Source organism: Python bivittatus, unplaced genomic scaffold (genome assembly GCF_059951505.1).
Source record: "Python bivittatus isolate LINGU-HERP-01145 unplaced genomic scaffold, Pbiv_v1 ctg000100_np1212, whole genome shotgun sequence".
Lineage (NCBI taxonomy): Eukaryota > Metazoa > Chordata > Lepidosauria > Squamata > Pythonidae > Python > Python bivittatus.
Window position 1 is genome coordinate 728,751 of NW_028277038.1, and position 15,911 is coordinate 744,661.

Below are 15,911 nucleotides of genomic sequence, written 5' to 3' on the forward strand. Positions count from 1 at the left end.
TTCAGCTCCCATCGATGGCCCTTCCCCTCTTTGCAGGGGGGGGAAGAAAAGCAGAGGAAGGCAGGCAGATCCCCCTGCAGCCAGTGAGACCTCCCCGCAGCTTTTCCAGGCTTGGAAGCGGGGAAGCCCGGCCGCTGAAGTGACTGACTCCGGGGGGAAGAATCTCGCCGTAACTTTCTGCACACCCGAACAACGTAAACAGGCATTCCGGGAAGCAATTCTGGAGGACACAGACACGCCAGGCCAAGGAGGACTTGGCTCCCTTGGCACTGGGTCTCTCTGCGTGGTTTTATTCGGCTGGAGCCACAGGTACGGCCTGAAGCCAGCCAACTGTGGTTTACTCCAGAAACCATGGCTTAGCAAAGCACCCTTAAATGCGAGTCGAGGCTCAATGTGCTGCAGAGTCCAGGCTGGAGCAGGCTAGTGCCCTGGCCCCTCTCCCCCCGCCCCGGCCCTCTGGATGGGACTTCCGCCAGGCGCGCAGGACCCCTGGCCGGAGACCCCGCCGTAGCTGCCTCTTCCTTGCAGACAACCCAGCTCAGCGTGGCCACTCCGGACGGTCCCTTCTTCAGAGAGGCGTTCCTTTACTGTGAACCTGAGGCTGGCCCTGCCTCGACGCAGGCGGAGGAGAGGGGAAGGGGGATGACCGCTGCAAGCGGCGGCCTCTCGGGCGACTCAGATGCCGCCAATCCTGCCTGGCCATCCACCGGATCAGAAAAGGAGGCATCTGTCAAACACAGGGCGCCTGTTTCACAAAGGCCCACTTTCCTCACGTGAGAGGCAGATGACAGGCAGAGAAATGCAAAATGATTAAAATGGATTCGCAGAACAATGGTGCCAGGGCGGGGAGGAGAGGAGGGAAGGGATACCGAGGCCCCCCCTCGCCACCATCCCTTCTTTCTTCCCTTCTATGTTTATAGCAATTGTATGAAAATGTACAACACGGATCGGCAACAGCTGACAAATGAGATCAAACAGACGTGATTTCAAGTTGGCTTCATCCCGGCTTCTGATTGGCATTAATTGTGAGCATTGGCAAGGCAGAACAGAGAGAGAGGCTGACATTAGCTTCGAGCGAACATTCCCCTTCTAATAGTTTTAATGATTACAATGGGAGCCAGTGATCGGCTCTGCACATTAATAACCCAGGAACAGCTGGGGAGGCGGGCGGGGGGGGAGCCGTGTGTCGGAGGGCCCGCCCTTCTGCATGTGCAACACACATTCACTCACGTGTGTGCACCAGTGAGACAGATCCCTCCAGCAGAAAAGATTGCAGGCAGAGCTGGGGCTCTTCCAGCCGTCATTTTCTGTTTGCAAACCTCGCAGCGAAGAGGAAGAGGGCGGCATGGCTGAAAGGCAGGACCATCCAGAGAAGGGACAAGTCGCCCCCCGACAGAACGCTGGTCTCCGCTTCCATCTGCAGCAGGAGGGGCGAAGCGACACGCGGCTGGTTGCAGGACTTTGCCCTTCCTCCACCCCACGCCACTTCCCAACGCCCAACAGCAAGGGGCACCCACTCGCTCAGTTCCGCAGGTGAAACTGGGGGTGCTCCAGAGAAGGGGGCACAGCCTGGGAGACTAAGACCTGAGTCCGCCAGGCATCACAGCAGACCCCAATCTCGAGAGGCCTTCTGCCCTCCCCTCTGGGCTCCGACCCAGGCGCCTCAAGGGTTCTTTGCTGGGGCTGGAAAGGAAGGGGGAGACAGACGCAGCCAAGGAACCAAGCGGGCCCAACCCTGCAAACGCCAAGGAAATGTGCCAGCCAACCCGGCAAGGCCTTCCTCCCTGAGAAGCCAACGGCTTGCCGTGCAGGAGATGCCCAGCTGCTGGGCCAGAAACACCCTTTTCGGCCCCAGAGCCGGAGCCTCTCCTACCAACCAGACCCAATCTTTATGGCCCGAGAAGCGCTGCCCACCCGCTCAGGCCTATGACTTGCTACCCACAAGGAGGAGCCGTCTGAATCTAGTTTTTCTTATGCTGCCCTGAGGCGCTCGGCACGCCCAGCGCTCTGAAAAGAGGACCAACTTCGGACCGGCCCCGCGAGACACGCATCCGGAGCCAGCCCACAGACGAACCAGGTCCTCAGGCTGGGAGAAGCAGCCGTGCCTACAGGATGAGGACTTAATCCAGCAACGAGGGCGCGGGACAGAGGCCCATGCCACCTGAGGCTCTGCCGAGAACTTCAAGTGGGATCTCCAAGTCCCCAGCCAGCTTTCCGCTTTATTTCAGAACCAGAACGGCACGGGAGCGTCTAAAGGAGGGGGTTTTATAGCGCTTCTGAGCACTTCTTGGAGAGGTAGGAGGAGAAAGATATACTGCAATCTTATTTATGTGTCTCTGTGAAGGAGGGAATGTGCACCAGAAGGACACACACGGACACACAGACGTGCCCCGACGCTGGCCTTGAGCAGCCCGAATTTCTCCAGAAAGAACAGATTGTTTCTCGCGGGGCTAACACTCGAACTGAAGGCTGTCAGACACCAAGGAGTAGGTAATGGGAAAGGGGGCTGGAGGCCCTCCTTTGAGGGTGCCTTCCCCTCCAGATGGCAGGACGGGAGACCCCCGGACATGGACCGCCAGCAGTCACAAGAGGCTGGCCGGATGCCGGACCCCGAAGGCCAAGGTGGAGGGGGCTGATGCCAAGTACCCGTCCCTGGCGGCCTTCATCCTCGCAGGGGATGCCCCGAGGCACCCCCAGGACTCTTAACATTTCGCCCACCACTCTGGCTTGGAACAAAGACCCCACCCTTGCCCTTGTCCTCCCCCCAAAGACCTCCATTGCTGCACCAGAGGGGCTGGCCTCTTATCTCAGCCACCGTGGCCCAGCCAGGATGTCACCTCCAACTGGGCATAACAGCCTGCCTTGTTCGGCTGGAGGAAGCTAAATCAAGGGCGCAAGTAGCCGCCGACTAATTATATCTCTGGACTGCAGACTCTGCTTGTCGCGGTCATTATTGAGTTAGAAAAACGGCCGCAAGGCTCGCTCTCGATCCCCCATCCTGGATCTCGGGAGGGGACGGGCAGCTGGCGCACGAGCCCTTCCCACAGGTCCAGAAGCCAAAAGGGGTGGCCACATCCAGCAACTGGCGCTTCACACGCCTCTCCGCACCTGGTGGGGCAATCGCATCCCACGTGCAAAGGCCACAAGTCTGCCCTTTTTTCACGCTGAGACGAGCCAATATTCGAAAGTCTTTTTTTTCTTTAAGCCCCCCTTCCCCAAAGTTGTCAGACCACAGACCTGAGACGAGCAAGCCAACTTAATCAGCCACTTTGCAAACATCAAAAGCTTCTGATGAGATTCCTGTATTTGCTGAAACTTCTGCTAAACATCTCCTTATTTCCTAAAACACCAGTGCAGAGATTTCCCTTCAAACAGAGATTTTCCTTCCGGCATTCAAGCCGACTTGTTGCCAAGAAGACTTTTAAAGTGTTTTTATTTCAGCTAATGCTTTAATTACACAGGTCCTCTCTTACTTGTATTTTAACGTCAGCTGCTTCAAACATTCTTTTTCAGGGAAACACAGAATATAAATTTCTGGTCCTCACTTTTTGCTGGCCATCCCATCATTTCAGACAGGCACCCCCGTGTCTTCCAAATGGGCTGGACTACCATACCCATGCCCCTCAGCCACAGGGCCCATCTATGCCTTCCATCTCCAGAGAGAGGCTACGTCCGGATGCTTCATCAGTTCAGCAAACGCCGTATTCCTCCTTTACAGTACTAGCTTTGGTCCCTCCTTACGAAGAGGGAACCGTCCACCCCAAACTCTGTTTGCAGCCCCCAGAAGGCCGCAGCCTGCAGGGATCCGCCCGAAGGAGCCCCCCTGCTCCTCTGGGGACCCTGCCCGTCTCCTGCGTCGCCCCTGGCAGGAGGGAAACGAAGGGGCCTGGATGCACGAAGCAGCGGGAAGCCCCTCCAGCCCAAGCCTTAAAGCTTGACCTCGCAGTGGGCTGGTTACCGGCAGCAGAGCCAGCTTAGCCCAGGGCCATCACTCCCCCTAAAAGGACCACCTCCAAATTCAAAAGCAAAGTCTTTGTAGACACACGTGCGCCCTCCCAAGGGCCTCCCTCCCCACCAAAACACAAAGGGAGCCCCCTCTGAAACCAGTTTGGCAGAGCCCCATCCCCGGCCAAGCAGGTGGCTGAATCCTGTGCGTGGCGGCCCCCAAGGGAGAGTGCCCGGCCCTGCCCGCCTGTCCAACGCCTTCTTTCCAACCAGAGCCAGCTTTCAATCCGATCATGTGGCGCGAGGGGTTAAGGGCCCCCGCCCCGCTCTGAGCTCGCCCCATCATGTCCGCTTCTAAACCTAGGGGAGCCGTCAGCATCTGGTGGCAGCGAGTTCCAGAGGCCCTCGAGGCTGATGCGCAAAACGGGCAGGCCGACCCACCTGACATTACGGCCGAGTCAGGATTAGGGGCAAGGAGGACGTTACCTGCCTCCCTTAGTTGCATTATCCTCCCTGCGCGCAGTTTTCTTTCACAAATCCCCGCCTCTGCCTCCAGCCCTTCGCCTGCTCGCCCGCCCTTTGCATCTCTCGAACTGAAAGGGGCCGCACTGCCGAAGACGCGGCGGTGCTGCGTTCAAAACAAAGCGATTCCTTTCTTCCACCAGAACCACGAAGAACCGATTACCCAGCTGCATTTAAGCCCACACCCCAAAAGTTCAGCCAGCAGGTGAAAGAAGGGGGGATTCACAAAGCAGCTGATTAATCAGGAACTCCCCCCCTCCTCTCCAGCCTGGACTCCAGGAAAAACCCGTGCTTCTCCGGGTCCTTTCTCTTGAACTAAAATGCCAATTCGCTGATCTGCGGGAGGGAAAATGCAAGGCAATTAAAACCTTAGGGCGAGGAGTGCCCCCCCTCCATTCGACCCAACTCTACTCCCAGAAACCCGCAAGAGGCCAAATTCATTGGGCTCCCAGGGAACCCCAAAGCTTGAGACAGCCCTGCAGGGACCTCCAGCATCTGGCTGGCTGGGGCAGCGGGGGGGGGGGCGTGCGGAGTTCAGGAGGCTGAAAGGCTGGGGGCCAAGTACAGCCTGCCCTGGGAGGGGGGCTTAAAAGCGCCAATATTGTCTTCCCGGGCAATAAAAAATTCCCAGCAGGCTCTCGTCGGTTTCAGGTCATTAACTTGTTTTTATTGAAAGGTTGTTTACAGCAGTCATAAATGGATTCCTTTCTGTGCCTCTCCGGCAAAGAGCCACCGTGAGACCCCGGCAAAGGGGAGGGGCAGCTGGGAAGGAAGCCGCAGCCCTGAGACACGGGGGTGGGGGAACAGGCTGCGCTGCCAGCGCCGTCCCAGCAGGCTGCTCAGGGGGGGATAATTCCAATCGCTCGGACGGTCAGATCTTGCAAGAAAAGCATCCTCTCTGTGCGCCTGGGTAATCCGGGACTGTCACGGCCACCGGACCCTGCAGGCGCAAAGTCCGCAGCCGGGGCTGGAGTGTCACTCGCAGCCAACCAAGTCAGGAAAAGCCAGAGGAGGCTGCAGCATCCGGGGCAGAGCATCCCGCACAGACGGACCCTCCAGGAGCCACAGTCTGCTCTTCCAGCCTCACTGCCCTGCCTCAGGGCGGGGGGCTTCAAGCAGCTTCACCCACCCACAAGGTCCTCAGATGGACCGAGCGAAGCCGGAAGAGAAGAATCGCCCGCCACAGAAATGTAACTTCCAAGGAAGTTACGACCAGGAGCAAGCAGGTCCCCGAGCCCATCCAGGCCTCAAATCCCAGGATTCCACTTTTCCATTTTGGAAAAAATCCCCCCGCTGGAAGCTCACCAGCCCCCTGCAAGGTCAGCAGCGAGGGGAGGAGACCCCCTTCCCCAAGTTCTCGTCTCTTGCTTGACTCGACTGCCAAACCGATGGCTGAGGAGGAGCCCAGGTGGAAGTTCCCACGCCAAGAGACGGACAAGGCGGCTTTAAAAAGCTCTAGCTCTACCCACAAAGAACAGGAAATCCAGCCCAATTTCCCCAGAGGAGGGTGGCTGAAAATGAAAAGCTGTACCGCAGCAAAGGTGGGAATGATGCCGAGAGAACCTGGATAATTTGCGGAATAGAAGAACTGCAAGCAGAAGCAGCTTGCAATGGCTAACGTATTCCACCGTTTCATTCTAACTCTGGATTTTAATTGTACGAATGTCGCTTCAGCTTATGTTTTCTATCCCTTCAGTACCGCAAGCTGCCTTGCTTGTGGAAGAAACAGAAAGGCCATTGGAGAGTCGATGAATAAATAAACGACTAGATAAGCAACCCTAACCCTGCACGCATCTCCTGTTTCCCAGCGAGCTGCTGCTCTGCGCCGGCCGGCCTCCCCACGGGCCAGCTGCCGTCTCTGGCAGCACACAAAGCCAGCCAGCGGCAGAACCCGCACCCAAGCAAGGGCTGAGCGGGAGCCGGCCGGAGCCGCCAGCCGCCCAGCCGGGGACACGGCACCCCCCCCCATTTGCTAAGACGGTGCCGATAAGCATCGCAAAGAATGAAAATAATGTATTCAGCCTGCATGCCGCCCGGCTCCCGTGACTCTGCGCAATTCGCAGGCAAACAGTCACAGATGCTCCCTGGGGGACCCCCCTGAATTGCCCATCCCTTCAGCCGAAGATCTACAGGAGGGGCAGCTTTCAAGATGCAGACCTCCTCCTACAGCGAAGGGCCTTCTCTCCTCCTCCTTGGCCAGAGATCACCAGGCCTGAGAGGGGAGGAAGGACCATTTTTACAACCTGAAAGCAGGGACGTGGGTGGGAGTAAAGTATTGGAGTCTTTTCTGTCATCCTAAACTACCTGTATGGTTGGTAGGTTGGGAGGGAGGGGGCGGGCGGGCGCATTTCACTCAAAAAGTGACAGATGCTCACCATTTCGGTCTTTCTTTCCGGCTAAACCACGACTTTGCGCTGGCCAGGCAGGGGAGAAGGACCTCAGAAACTTGCAGGTACGCCAGGCCTGGCAGCCCTGGGCGAGGCAGCCGTGCTGCGACTCGTGCACACAGGGAGGACAAATCCCTCTCTGTGCCTCATCATCGAAATCCGCAGCCAAGGCAGAACCAACATGCAGATTCTGTTTTTCCCAAAGACACACGCGCACACACACGCACACAGAGACACAGAGCGTTAGGCAGCTTTCAACCAATGTCAGCGGGCTGATAATTATGGAGGGCATCTCCTTGGGAGGGAAGCGAGTGCAGGGGACCAAGTCACTTAGCAACCGAGCGGTGCCCCTGGAGTGGCTGACCGACCAGCCATTTTCCCCCTCGCCTTCCCTTGCGGTGCCAAGCAAACACAAACAGCGACAGGCAGCCGCGCAATCGCTCTTGACACGCAAATAGGTTAACATAATAAAGCCAGCTTTAGCCGGCTCATTCGCCCGGCAAGGAGGGGGTAATAAAGCCCGGCTTTTGTGTTCCCGGGTTAGCCAAGAGGAATCACCCTTTGATTGAATTACCTTGCACGAATATTAGCTTTTCCCCAAGAATGCACCAGACCAGACAGGAGGAAGAAAGGAGACCCGGCCGGCCAGCTGGCGTGACAAGGTCTCTGTGCCACTGGCATCACCTTGTTTGCTATGGGGGGGGCGGGGGGAGAGGCACCCCTTTCCTTCTCCTACCAAGCGCCTCTCACAGACTGCCAGGGCACCAAGGCACGTCTTTCAGCCGAAAGGGGACCCAGCCCTTTCGTAACTTCTCAGCACCGTTCTGCGCCCGTGTGGACGCAGAGGTCTGCAGGACAGTGAAATCTTGCAAACAGAGAAAGAAGGAAAAAAGACCACGACTTGGATGGGAGCTTTTTGGTACGGGTTGCTTCTCAATCTTTAACGCATCCACGCTATGGACTAGGAACTTAAACATGGATTCGACCTATGGTAACAAAAATACACAGCGTGCTAAGGCAGCTTACTGGCCTTGGCCCAACGTATCATCCTATACAGGGAGCCTCAGATCCGGGGACCTGGGGAAAAAACAGTACGACGTCCATCACTTTATCCAAACTATTGAGCGAGACTGAACACACTGACCAGAATATAAACACACATGCCAGGAGTGAGTAATGTTGCAGAATCGGAGACCCCAGTTCAGGAAAACAGCCCCCATCTCTTGATTTGGCTAACCACCCAAGTGAAACCCCATCACCACATTTTGACCCGGGAATCCAGCACGTGGGAAAGGCGGATCTGCAAATCTCGGGCACCAGATGCCACGTGCCTTGGAAAGAACTCTCCAATCCTTTCCCCTCCATTTTGTTTCCCTTCTGTAAACCTCACGAGCATGCAGATTTTATCACGCAGCTCTTGGGGTGGCAGAACGTCACCCATTCGCACACTCCCTGTAAGGCACCATGCGCGCCCCCCGGCAGCAGCCACAGCAAGAAAGGAAGGAAGAGATCTGGGGTCAAGTCCTTTCTCAGTGTGTGTGAGTGTGTGTGTGTGTGTGGCTTTGGGGCAGCCCCCACCCCTACAAGATTATCGCTGGGGAGAAAAGAGGAGAAAGAGAAGCTAGTTACGCCACCTTGAGTCTGATGGAAAGGCAGGGGGGAAATCACGCCCAAACACGCACAGGTGACAGTGGCTTGGATGGACCCACACGGATGCCCCCCACAGTGGAGACAGTCGCAGCAGCACAAGCAGGCGCTCCTCACCCACATTTCTGAAGTGAAAACCCAAAGGGGAAGATTAGGCAGAAAAGAGCGGCTCTATTTTTACTGCATTCCTACTTAACTTTGAACAATTCTGCCCCTGAAAACCCAGTTTTCCTTCCGGGTAAGACAGGGTGCTTCAGCAACGGAAATAGTGTTATAATTTGGGCGATGTGGAGAGCTGACACTGAGATTCAGTTCACAGCAACCCAGGGAAGTCCCCAATCCAGTGGCCGCTTGGACCGACTGCCCTCGATCCGAGTTAGAGATACGGATCAAACCGACAATTCTGACCAGCTCCTCCCTAGCGATCACGCTGGGTTGGGTCTCCTCAAGGGGAGATTAAAGGCGCTTTCAAGAAAGACCAGAAATCCAAAAATGAGCCACGGTGAGTTCAGGAAGCGCAACAGGGCGGGCGAGCAGACGTCACGCCCTCGCCTGGCCCTGAACGCTTCTCCGGGCCCAGCTGCAGCGGGCTGGAAAATCGAGCCCGTCAATGACTCTCCGCGCACCGCGAACCCTCCCTGGCCCCCAAGCCTTTAAAGAAGGAGCCTGAAAACCCTCCCCAGGTCTCAAACGCCCCTCGGGGGGGACCCCCACTGCAGGCAGCCTTTGCTGAACCCCCGAAAGGAAGGGCAGAGAACAGACCGCCCCCCCGGCGAGGATACGCCATTCGAAGGGCCCGTCTGTCGCTCCTCTCTGGAGCTGCAGCCTTGGAGAACGGAGGGTTCGGTGGCTTCCAGGCGTCAATTTTAATGCGGCTCCCTCTTTAGACTTGAAATATCTTGCAGCGCGGAACTGAGAGGGAGGAGGCAGAATGGAGATTTATTGACCTGTTTGAGCCAGTGGCGGATCTGCAGGCAGAGAGGCGAGCGCGCACCCCGGTTCTCGGAGGCTTTTAAAGGCAGGAGGACGAAGCACGCAGAGGGCTCCCGGCGCTTCCTTCTCCACAGAGGATCCTATCGGCAGGCTGAGTCAAGGCCCCTAACAAGATAAAAGGAAACGAGGCGCCCTTTCCGGCCCATGAGGGAAAAGCACCCAGGACCTACAGGGGGACCAAGCAAAGCACTGGCCAACTGCACGCGCTTTTGAGTTCTGCGGAGTTCTTCACCAGGCAGATGATATAAAACTCCGGGGGAAAAGTCATTCTCTTGATATGGTACCAAAAGGGAGAGAAAAAGAAAAGAAACGAGTTACGAGTTACTACTCCCTACTCCCTTACAGGCTCGAGGATGGTCCAGGTCAAATTTTGCCTCTTCTTTCTCTTGGCCATCATGATCGTGTTGCCTTTCCGAATCTTACAAGCCATCGCTTAACTTTCATGAGATGGTATTTCACAATCTCTTGTCTCAAAGAGCTTCTAAGGAGGTTAAGGCAAGTCACACACTTCCCCCCAAGCCCAACAACAGGGTGCTACAGCTCCTCTTTGCACGTTTCGCTCGAGCGGGTTTGCATTCGAAACATGCAGGCCTTAATGTTTCACAGAGTTTTTCATCCGAGCCCATCTGGAAAAACTGTTGCAGTCACTCGTAAACCAGCTTGCTTTATTCAACTGATACCGCATCTTCATATTCAAACTGGATACTTCAGGGAACTTGCATCATAACAAAAATGAAAATCCCACAAAATCAAACAGGACCCAATAAACTCATTAATATTTAAAGGCCTGGCTAAAGAGAAACATTTTTCTCTTGCTCCAGCTCTGAAATCTCAACCCTTTTTCATTCTACCCAAGAAAATACTCTGCAAAGTCTGAAACTTGCAAACTTTTCTTCCCATCAAGCCGGTAAGGGGAGAGAAAGAAGTCTACAGTATTTGGTGCGCACTTTGCACTATTAGGCACTCATGTCCAAAAGCGAAAGCCCCACTTGGCCACAGGTGACCCAAATACCCAGACCCCAGCCGGAACGGTCCCCTCCCCATTACAACCAGGCAGTCGACTCGGTTCACCCCACCTACGCTCCAGAGCCACACAGCAGATGGGAAGGGGGGACCTTCCTTGGGGCCAGGGACACCCCAGCAGAAGAGACCCGCGGCCCAGGAGACTCAACGCTCCAAGCCCGGCCCGGGCCAACGTCCGTCTCTTGCCCTGGCAGATCGAAGACGTGACCGGGCTGGGCAGAGGCCTCCCGCCATCGAGACTTCCAGCTCCAGGGGAGGAGAGATCCGTCTCAGAGTTCGGCTCTGCAGGCAGACAGACCCCCGCACCTTCCCCCTGCTGGGGGGAAATCGGCTTCACGGGCCCTTGGGTGGGGGAGTGCGCTCCCAGGGCCCCCGCGGGTTTCCCCTTCTGAGAGCAGACCCCACCCCGTTTACCCGCACTTTCTGGGGGGAGCCCTGGGCAGCGAGGGGGCTAAGCAACCTCGGGGGCTGCCGTGGGTGCCTCTCCCTGCCCGGGTGCCATCCGTCAGGCCTCCACCTTGCCACCGGCGGCAGCAGCGGCGTTGCTTCCTCCCCGCTCCGGAGGGGCCGGCGGGCCTGGCGCGCTGGGCGCCGACGGCTCCGGGGGCTTCGAGGACAGAGGCTCCCGCGAGCGAGTCCGGCCGGGCTGCCGGAGACGCAGCACCGGCCGGAGGCGCCGACGGGGAGGGCAAGAAGCGCGAGTGAGCCGGGCGCCCGCCGACCCCTCCCCGCGGACCTCCTCCCCAGTCCGCAGAGGCCCCTCAGGGCGGCATCCCGGAACCCGCCCCGAAGGGGGAATCGCCCCCTCGCTGGACGCCGGCAGCTGCCGTCCTGGGGCAGGCGGGGGGAGCCGCACCCGCAACGCTCTGCCCCCGCGGGCCCCGGGCCTCGACGCTGCTCCGGGCGCGCGTCCAGAAGCCTCCGGAGGGGCTGCCTGGCGGGGGGGGGGCAGAGGCTGCCCTGCACGCCGCCAACAAAGCCAGGCCAGCCGCGCCCCCGCCCCGGCCCCCGCCCGGCTGCTCCGGCTGGCGACAGGCGCCGACGACATCCCCAGCCCCGGCGCGGTCTGCGGCTGCCCGAGGCGCCCCGCCGGGCTAGGAGGGGCCCTCGGGCCAGAGGCGGGCGAGGCGCGCCGGCCCCCGCAGCCGGGAGGGCCCCGCCACCGAGGCCGGGCTCCACCTGCTCAGCCGGGGCGCCCGCGGGAGCCCGAGCCCCGAGACAGCCCCGGCGAAGCCGCGCGCAGGGGACCGTCCCGTCCCGCCCCGCCCCGCCTCTCGGGGGGCTTCTCAGATGCAGGAAGCGCTTCCTCGGAGCTGCCCCCTCGGGGAACCGCCGCGGGCGGGTGGGCGGGGGGCGCCCAGCGAGGACGGGGCGGACGGCCTCCCCCCCCTCCTCCCGGCCGGGCCGAGGGACCCTTCCGCTGCCCCCCCCGCCGCCGCCCAGCGCGCTCCCTCCCTGCGTCCCTCCCTCGCGGCCGGTTTACCATCTCGGAGCGGCCGGATCGGCCTCAGGGCGCCTCCGCCGAGCGCAGCAGCCGCCGCCGCCGCCGCCGCCGCCGGGTCCTCGCGGCCATGAAGGGGGAGCGGAGCGAGGAGCGCGGCCGATGCCTCGCCGGAGGACCGCGCGTCCGCCGAGGGTGGCGCCGCCCGCCGCCGCGGTCCTCACGGGCAGCCCGGGCGCGGCGCCGCCCGGCCGGGGCTCCGCGGGGGTCGCCAGCCGCCGGCGGGGCTCACATCCTGCCGGGGCCGCGCGCGGCGGAGCCGGAGCAGCCCAGACGACATGGAGGAGGGCGGAGGGGCTGGTCCCTTTGTGTGCCTGTGCCGCCGCCGCGCCGAGAAGCGGCCCCGAGCGGCTGCGGAGGGCGGCCGGGGCAGCGCGGCGGGCGCCGGGGCCGCGCAGCAGAGCCGGACGGCGGGGCGCGGGCCCCTCTCCCGGGCCGGGGACCGCCGCCGCGGCCGTGCCGGCGCGGAGCGCAGCGAGGCGGCTCGGTCTCCCCGGAGCGCCGAGCTTGCTCGGAGGGCGAGGGAGCGCGGCGGCCGCGGGAACGCCGCTCCGCCCGCCCGCCGGCTTCCTCCCTCGAGGGCCGGCCGGCCGGCCGCGAGAAGCGAGGCGACCCGCTGCAGGCGGGCAGTGACGGCGGCTGCCGCGAGAGACGGCTCCGCCTCGCCTTCCGCGGCGGCTGTTCGGCGCCCGGCCTCGCCGGCTGCTCGAAGCGGGAGGCTCCGGCCGCAACCTCCCTCCGCGGCGGCGCCGGCGACACTGAGCCGCGCGGCGCGCGCGCCTCCTGCGCTCTGCCCGTCTCGAGGCACACGCGGCCGGGCCACGCCCCCCATTATCCCCGGGCCGGGGTTGCCCGGGCGACGCCACGAAGCGTCCTCCCTCCGCTGGAGGGGCGGGGCCTCGCAGCCACGCGGCCGAATTCGAAAGTGGGCTTGCGCGCCCGGCGCGAGAAGGGCCGCCGGCCCGGATGGCCGCCCCGAGCCCGGCGTCCCTTTCCCCGTTTCCGCTTTAATCTTTCGTTTCCCTTTTAAGAGCTAATGAGATTTTAATGCGGGTTTTTAATGAGTTTTTCTTTGAGTTCCCAAAGGAGGGGGGCATACGACTAATAAATTAATAAAAATAAATGCCCGGGGATGATATTCCAGCAGCGTTGCAACTTCATGCTGCTGCCATTGATTTTCGTTGTGCGCTTTTTAATTGTGTGTGTGTGTGTGTGTGTGTGTGTGTGAGAGAGAGAGAGAGCGTGAGAGTGATCCGGGCTAAAGTTCTAAAAGCATACCTAGACAAACGTCTTGGGCCACTCCCATCATCCCCAGCCAGGCTGGTCAATGAGTTCGACAAAACTGCTCGTGCCCCCGAACCTTTCCTAACCGCGGCTGGGCTCCAGTTCCCGCTGACCTCCTGGCCTGACTGCAGGACTCACAGCCCAGCCGGAAAAGTGGAAAAGGTTGCCTTCTGAACACCAGCGTGGTATATTCTTACTTATCCATCTGTCCTCTCTGAGGCCGGTCTGCTGGACAGGAACCATCATGTCTCAGATTGGGGATTCGTGCGCCTCACGAGGGGCAGAAGATCTCCAATCCACCCCCTGCAGATGCTCCAGCCTACAAGTCCTATTATCCTCAGCCAGCACCACCTCCGGCTTGGACCCTGCGGCTCCAGCCCCTCCCCTCCCCGCCTCTCCCCCAGCATCTCCTCTGCCCCACTGGAAGCCTGTGCCCCGGGGGGGGGGGGGGTGGACCCGCTGCTGCTGAAGAACGGACCCGCCCTCCTGGTTTCCGTGAAGCCTCCATCCCACGGATGCGCCCACGGCCTTCTCCCGCTCTGCTGCGCATAGAGGGCAAGTAAAAACAAGGAGGGCAGGGTCTCTGCGGTTCAGATGCGCCATGCGTTTGCTCTTAATCGCGCCACCCGGCCGCAGCACCAGAGAGGCTTCCTGGGAATTAAAAGCAACGGGCCTGTCTCCTCCAGCTTCGGTGCACTGAAAGCCCCATCAGATCCCGCTTTCTTCTCTACAAAGTTATTGACTTATCAAGGTTAAAATACGCTCCGTGCAGTCCAAGCAAACAGGGCTCACTCCGCATTATGCTGTCATCGGGAGCTGTGTTTTCATGGCAACGGACCTCCTTTTCTGCACATTAAATGGTCGAGTTGTGCAAAGTTCAGACATTACATAAACAGAGAGGTAACAACAACAAAAAAAATCAATGGGCGTGCAGGCATGGCAGGCGAAGATAGCATTGATTGGCTCAGCCATCAATAGGTGGAGATCAGCGCGGCTCGGCCTCCACCAAACCTTCCCCGCACAGGTGAAAAAACAATAGGCTGAAGGACATGCCGAGAGAGGGAGAACGAACGCGTCCCCACTTCAGAATCTGCCTTTCCAGACGTCAGAATTTAATTAATAGTTGACCCTTGCTCTCTGCCGCAGCTCAGCTGCATTCATAACCATTTTGCACGCAACCCATCTAGCGCCACCCGAAAAAATGTGTCCTTTGCAAGCCCCTCGTGGCACTTCAGCCCCCCACATATTGCAGGCCTCTGAAGTTGCAGGTAACCAGCCATGCTGATGAAGTCAAAGGAAAATGAGCCCTGAATTTAGGGAGGCGGATGCTTTTTCTGGGCCAGGAGAACAGAATTTCTGCTTGTAAGGCCTTCGCTCTATGCATGACTGGGATCAGAAGCACACTTCTTCTCAGCCTCCTCGGAATGTTTCAGGGCAGCCTTTTTATTCGGAGCTTGGACTGGAGATGCGAAACCCGCTTCCCGACCCAAGGCAGGAACCAGCTCCTACCACCGGCTCGAGCCAAGAGAGAAGCCGCAAAGGGGCACCAGTGATGGGGCAGCAGAGAGGTCGCTTGTAGGGACATGGCCCCTGTTTGGGGTCAGCTGGGGCCCTAGAGAGGCGTCCTGCTCTTAGCAGAGATGCCGCATGGAGGCAAAATAAATCAGATCTTAGCATGATGTGATTGTGTCATTCCCCAGTGCAACGGCTGCACAGGTGCTCGTGCGGTGCAGGGTTGGCACATGTCCAGAGGGAGAGGGGAGAAAATACAAGTGGGCTTTCTCCAAGCTGTACATACAGACACCGGCCTCCTTTGCCAGCGTGCTGCTCTAGAGGCCAAGTCAACATTTAAGGAGTGGGTCACAGGATATATAGGGAAACAGTGTGCAACTGTGGCATTTTGACATCAGGACTGAATTTAGGCAATGATGGTGAGGTCAAGAGGTCAGTCATTCCAAGACCCTGCAGTTGACTCCGCCCCCCCAAATTTATTTCTAGTCTCCCAAAGGTTATTCAGCTGCATCAAATCTCTTGGGGTCAAATTCTGGGGTGAGAGGCTAGCCCCTTCCGAGAGTAGGCACTCCCTCCAATCTCCAGGCACCAAAGGCGAGCTGGGGACAGGCAATGCCCCCTCCAGGCCAGTCCAAGATCGCTAAAGCTGAGTCGCAACTATATAACGCACCGATTCTGCAGGGGAGCTCAGCTGCCAGAATAAGGGAATTAATTATTCTCCCAGATTCTGCGTAGCCAGGAGACAGGTTATAAACCTAAAGCGTCAATTGCCAGCAAAGCTTCTCAACGGAATCCAAACCATTTCAAAACACGCTTGCAAGGAATTGGCCCGATTCAGAGTCAAGGCTGATGCCCCCTCCCTAAAACGTGGCTCAGGAGGAGCCACTGGTGGAGCAAGAGGGAGCCTAAGGAAGCTGGGGAGGGAATCACTTCATCTTGGGGATCCAAATCGTCAAACTGAATGTTCAACTCCTTCTTTGCATCACTGGGACTGCCGTGAGTTTTTCCCCATTACTGGGGGGGAGTCTAAAGAGGTCTCAGATGGCCTTTGTTTTTGCAAGATGCAGAAACCAACCACCCTCAGCAATCCTTTAAGG

The 15,911-nt window shown here is 59.0% G+C and overlaps 2 protein-coding genes across 2 annotated transcripts in view; both read right to left on the reverse strand.

Moving 5' to 3' along the window:
* The window catches only part of FAM222A (family with sequence similarity 222 member A), a 35,099-nt gene extending 22,307 nt beyond the window's left edge, over positions 1 to 12,792 (reverse strand). Inside the window, exon 1 of the mRNA XM_088135073.1 lies at positions 12,001 to 12,792. The gene's annotated coding sequence lies outside the window, so the exon portion shown is untranslated. The remainder of the gene's footprint in view (positions 1 to 12,000) is intronic.
* Positions 2,609 to 12,850, reverse strand: LOC148216576 (uncharacterized). The gene is made up of 3 exons (XM_088135002.1): positions 12,632 to 12,850; positions 9,449 to 11,972; positions 2,609 to 8,626 (listed from the first exon to the last, which is right to left on the reverse strand). Exons 1-2 carry the CDS (start codon positions 12,848 to 12,850, stop codon positions 10,851 to 10,853), a joined length of 1,341 nt encoding a protein of 446 aa, XP_087991128.1. The 3' UTR covers positions 2,609 to 8,626; positions 9,449 to 10,850.
* Positions 12,851 to 15,911: the final 3,061 nt, after the last annotated feature.

Excerpts from the sequence above, each read along its gene's own strand:
- LOC148216576 (XM_088135002.1), bottom strand. The coding sequence starts at position 12,850 with ATGGGGGGCGTGGCCCGGCCGCGTGTGCCTCGAGACGGGCAGAGCGCA. Across the intron at positions 11,973-12,631 it reads TCACTGCCCGCCTGCAGCGG|GGAGGGAGCGCGCTGGGCGG; the intron begins GTCGCCTCGCTT and ends GGAGGGACGCAG.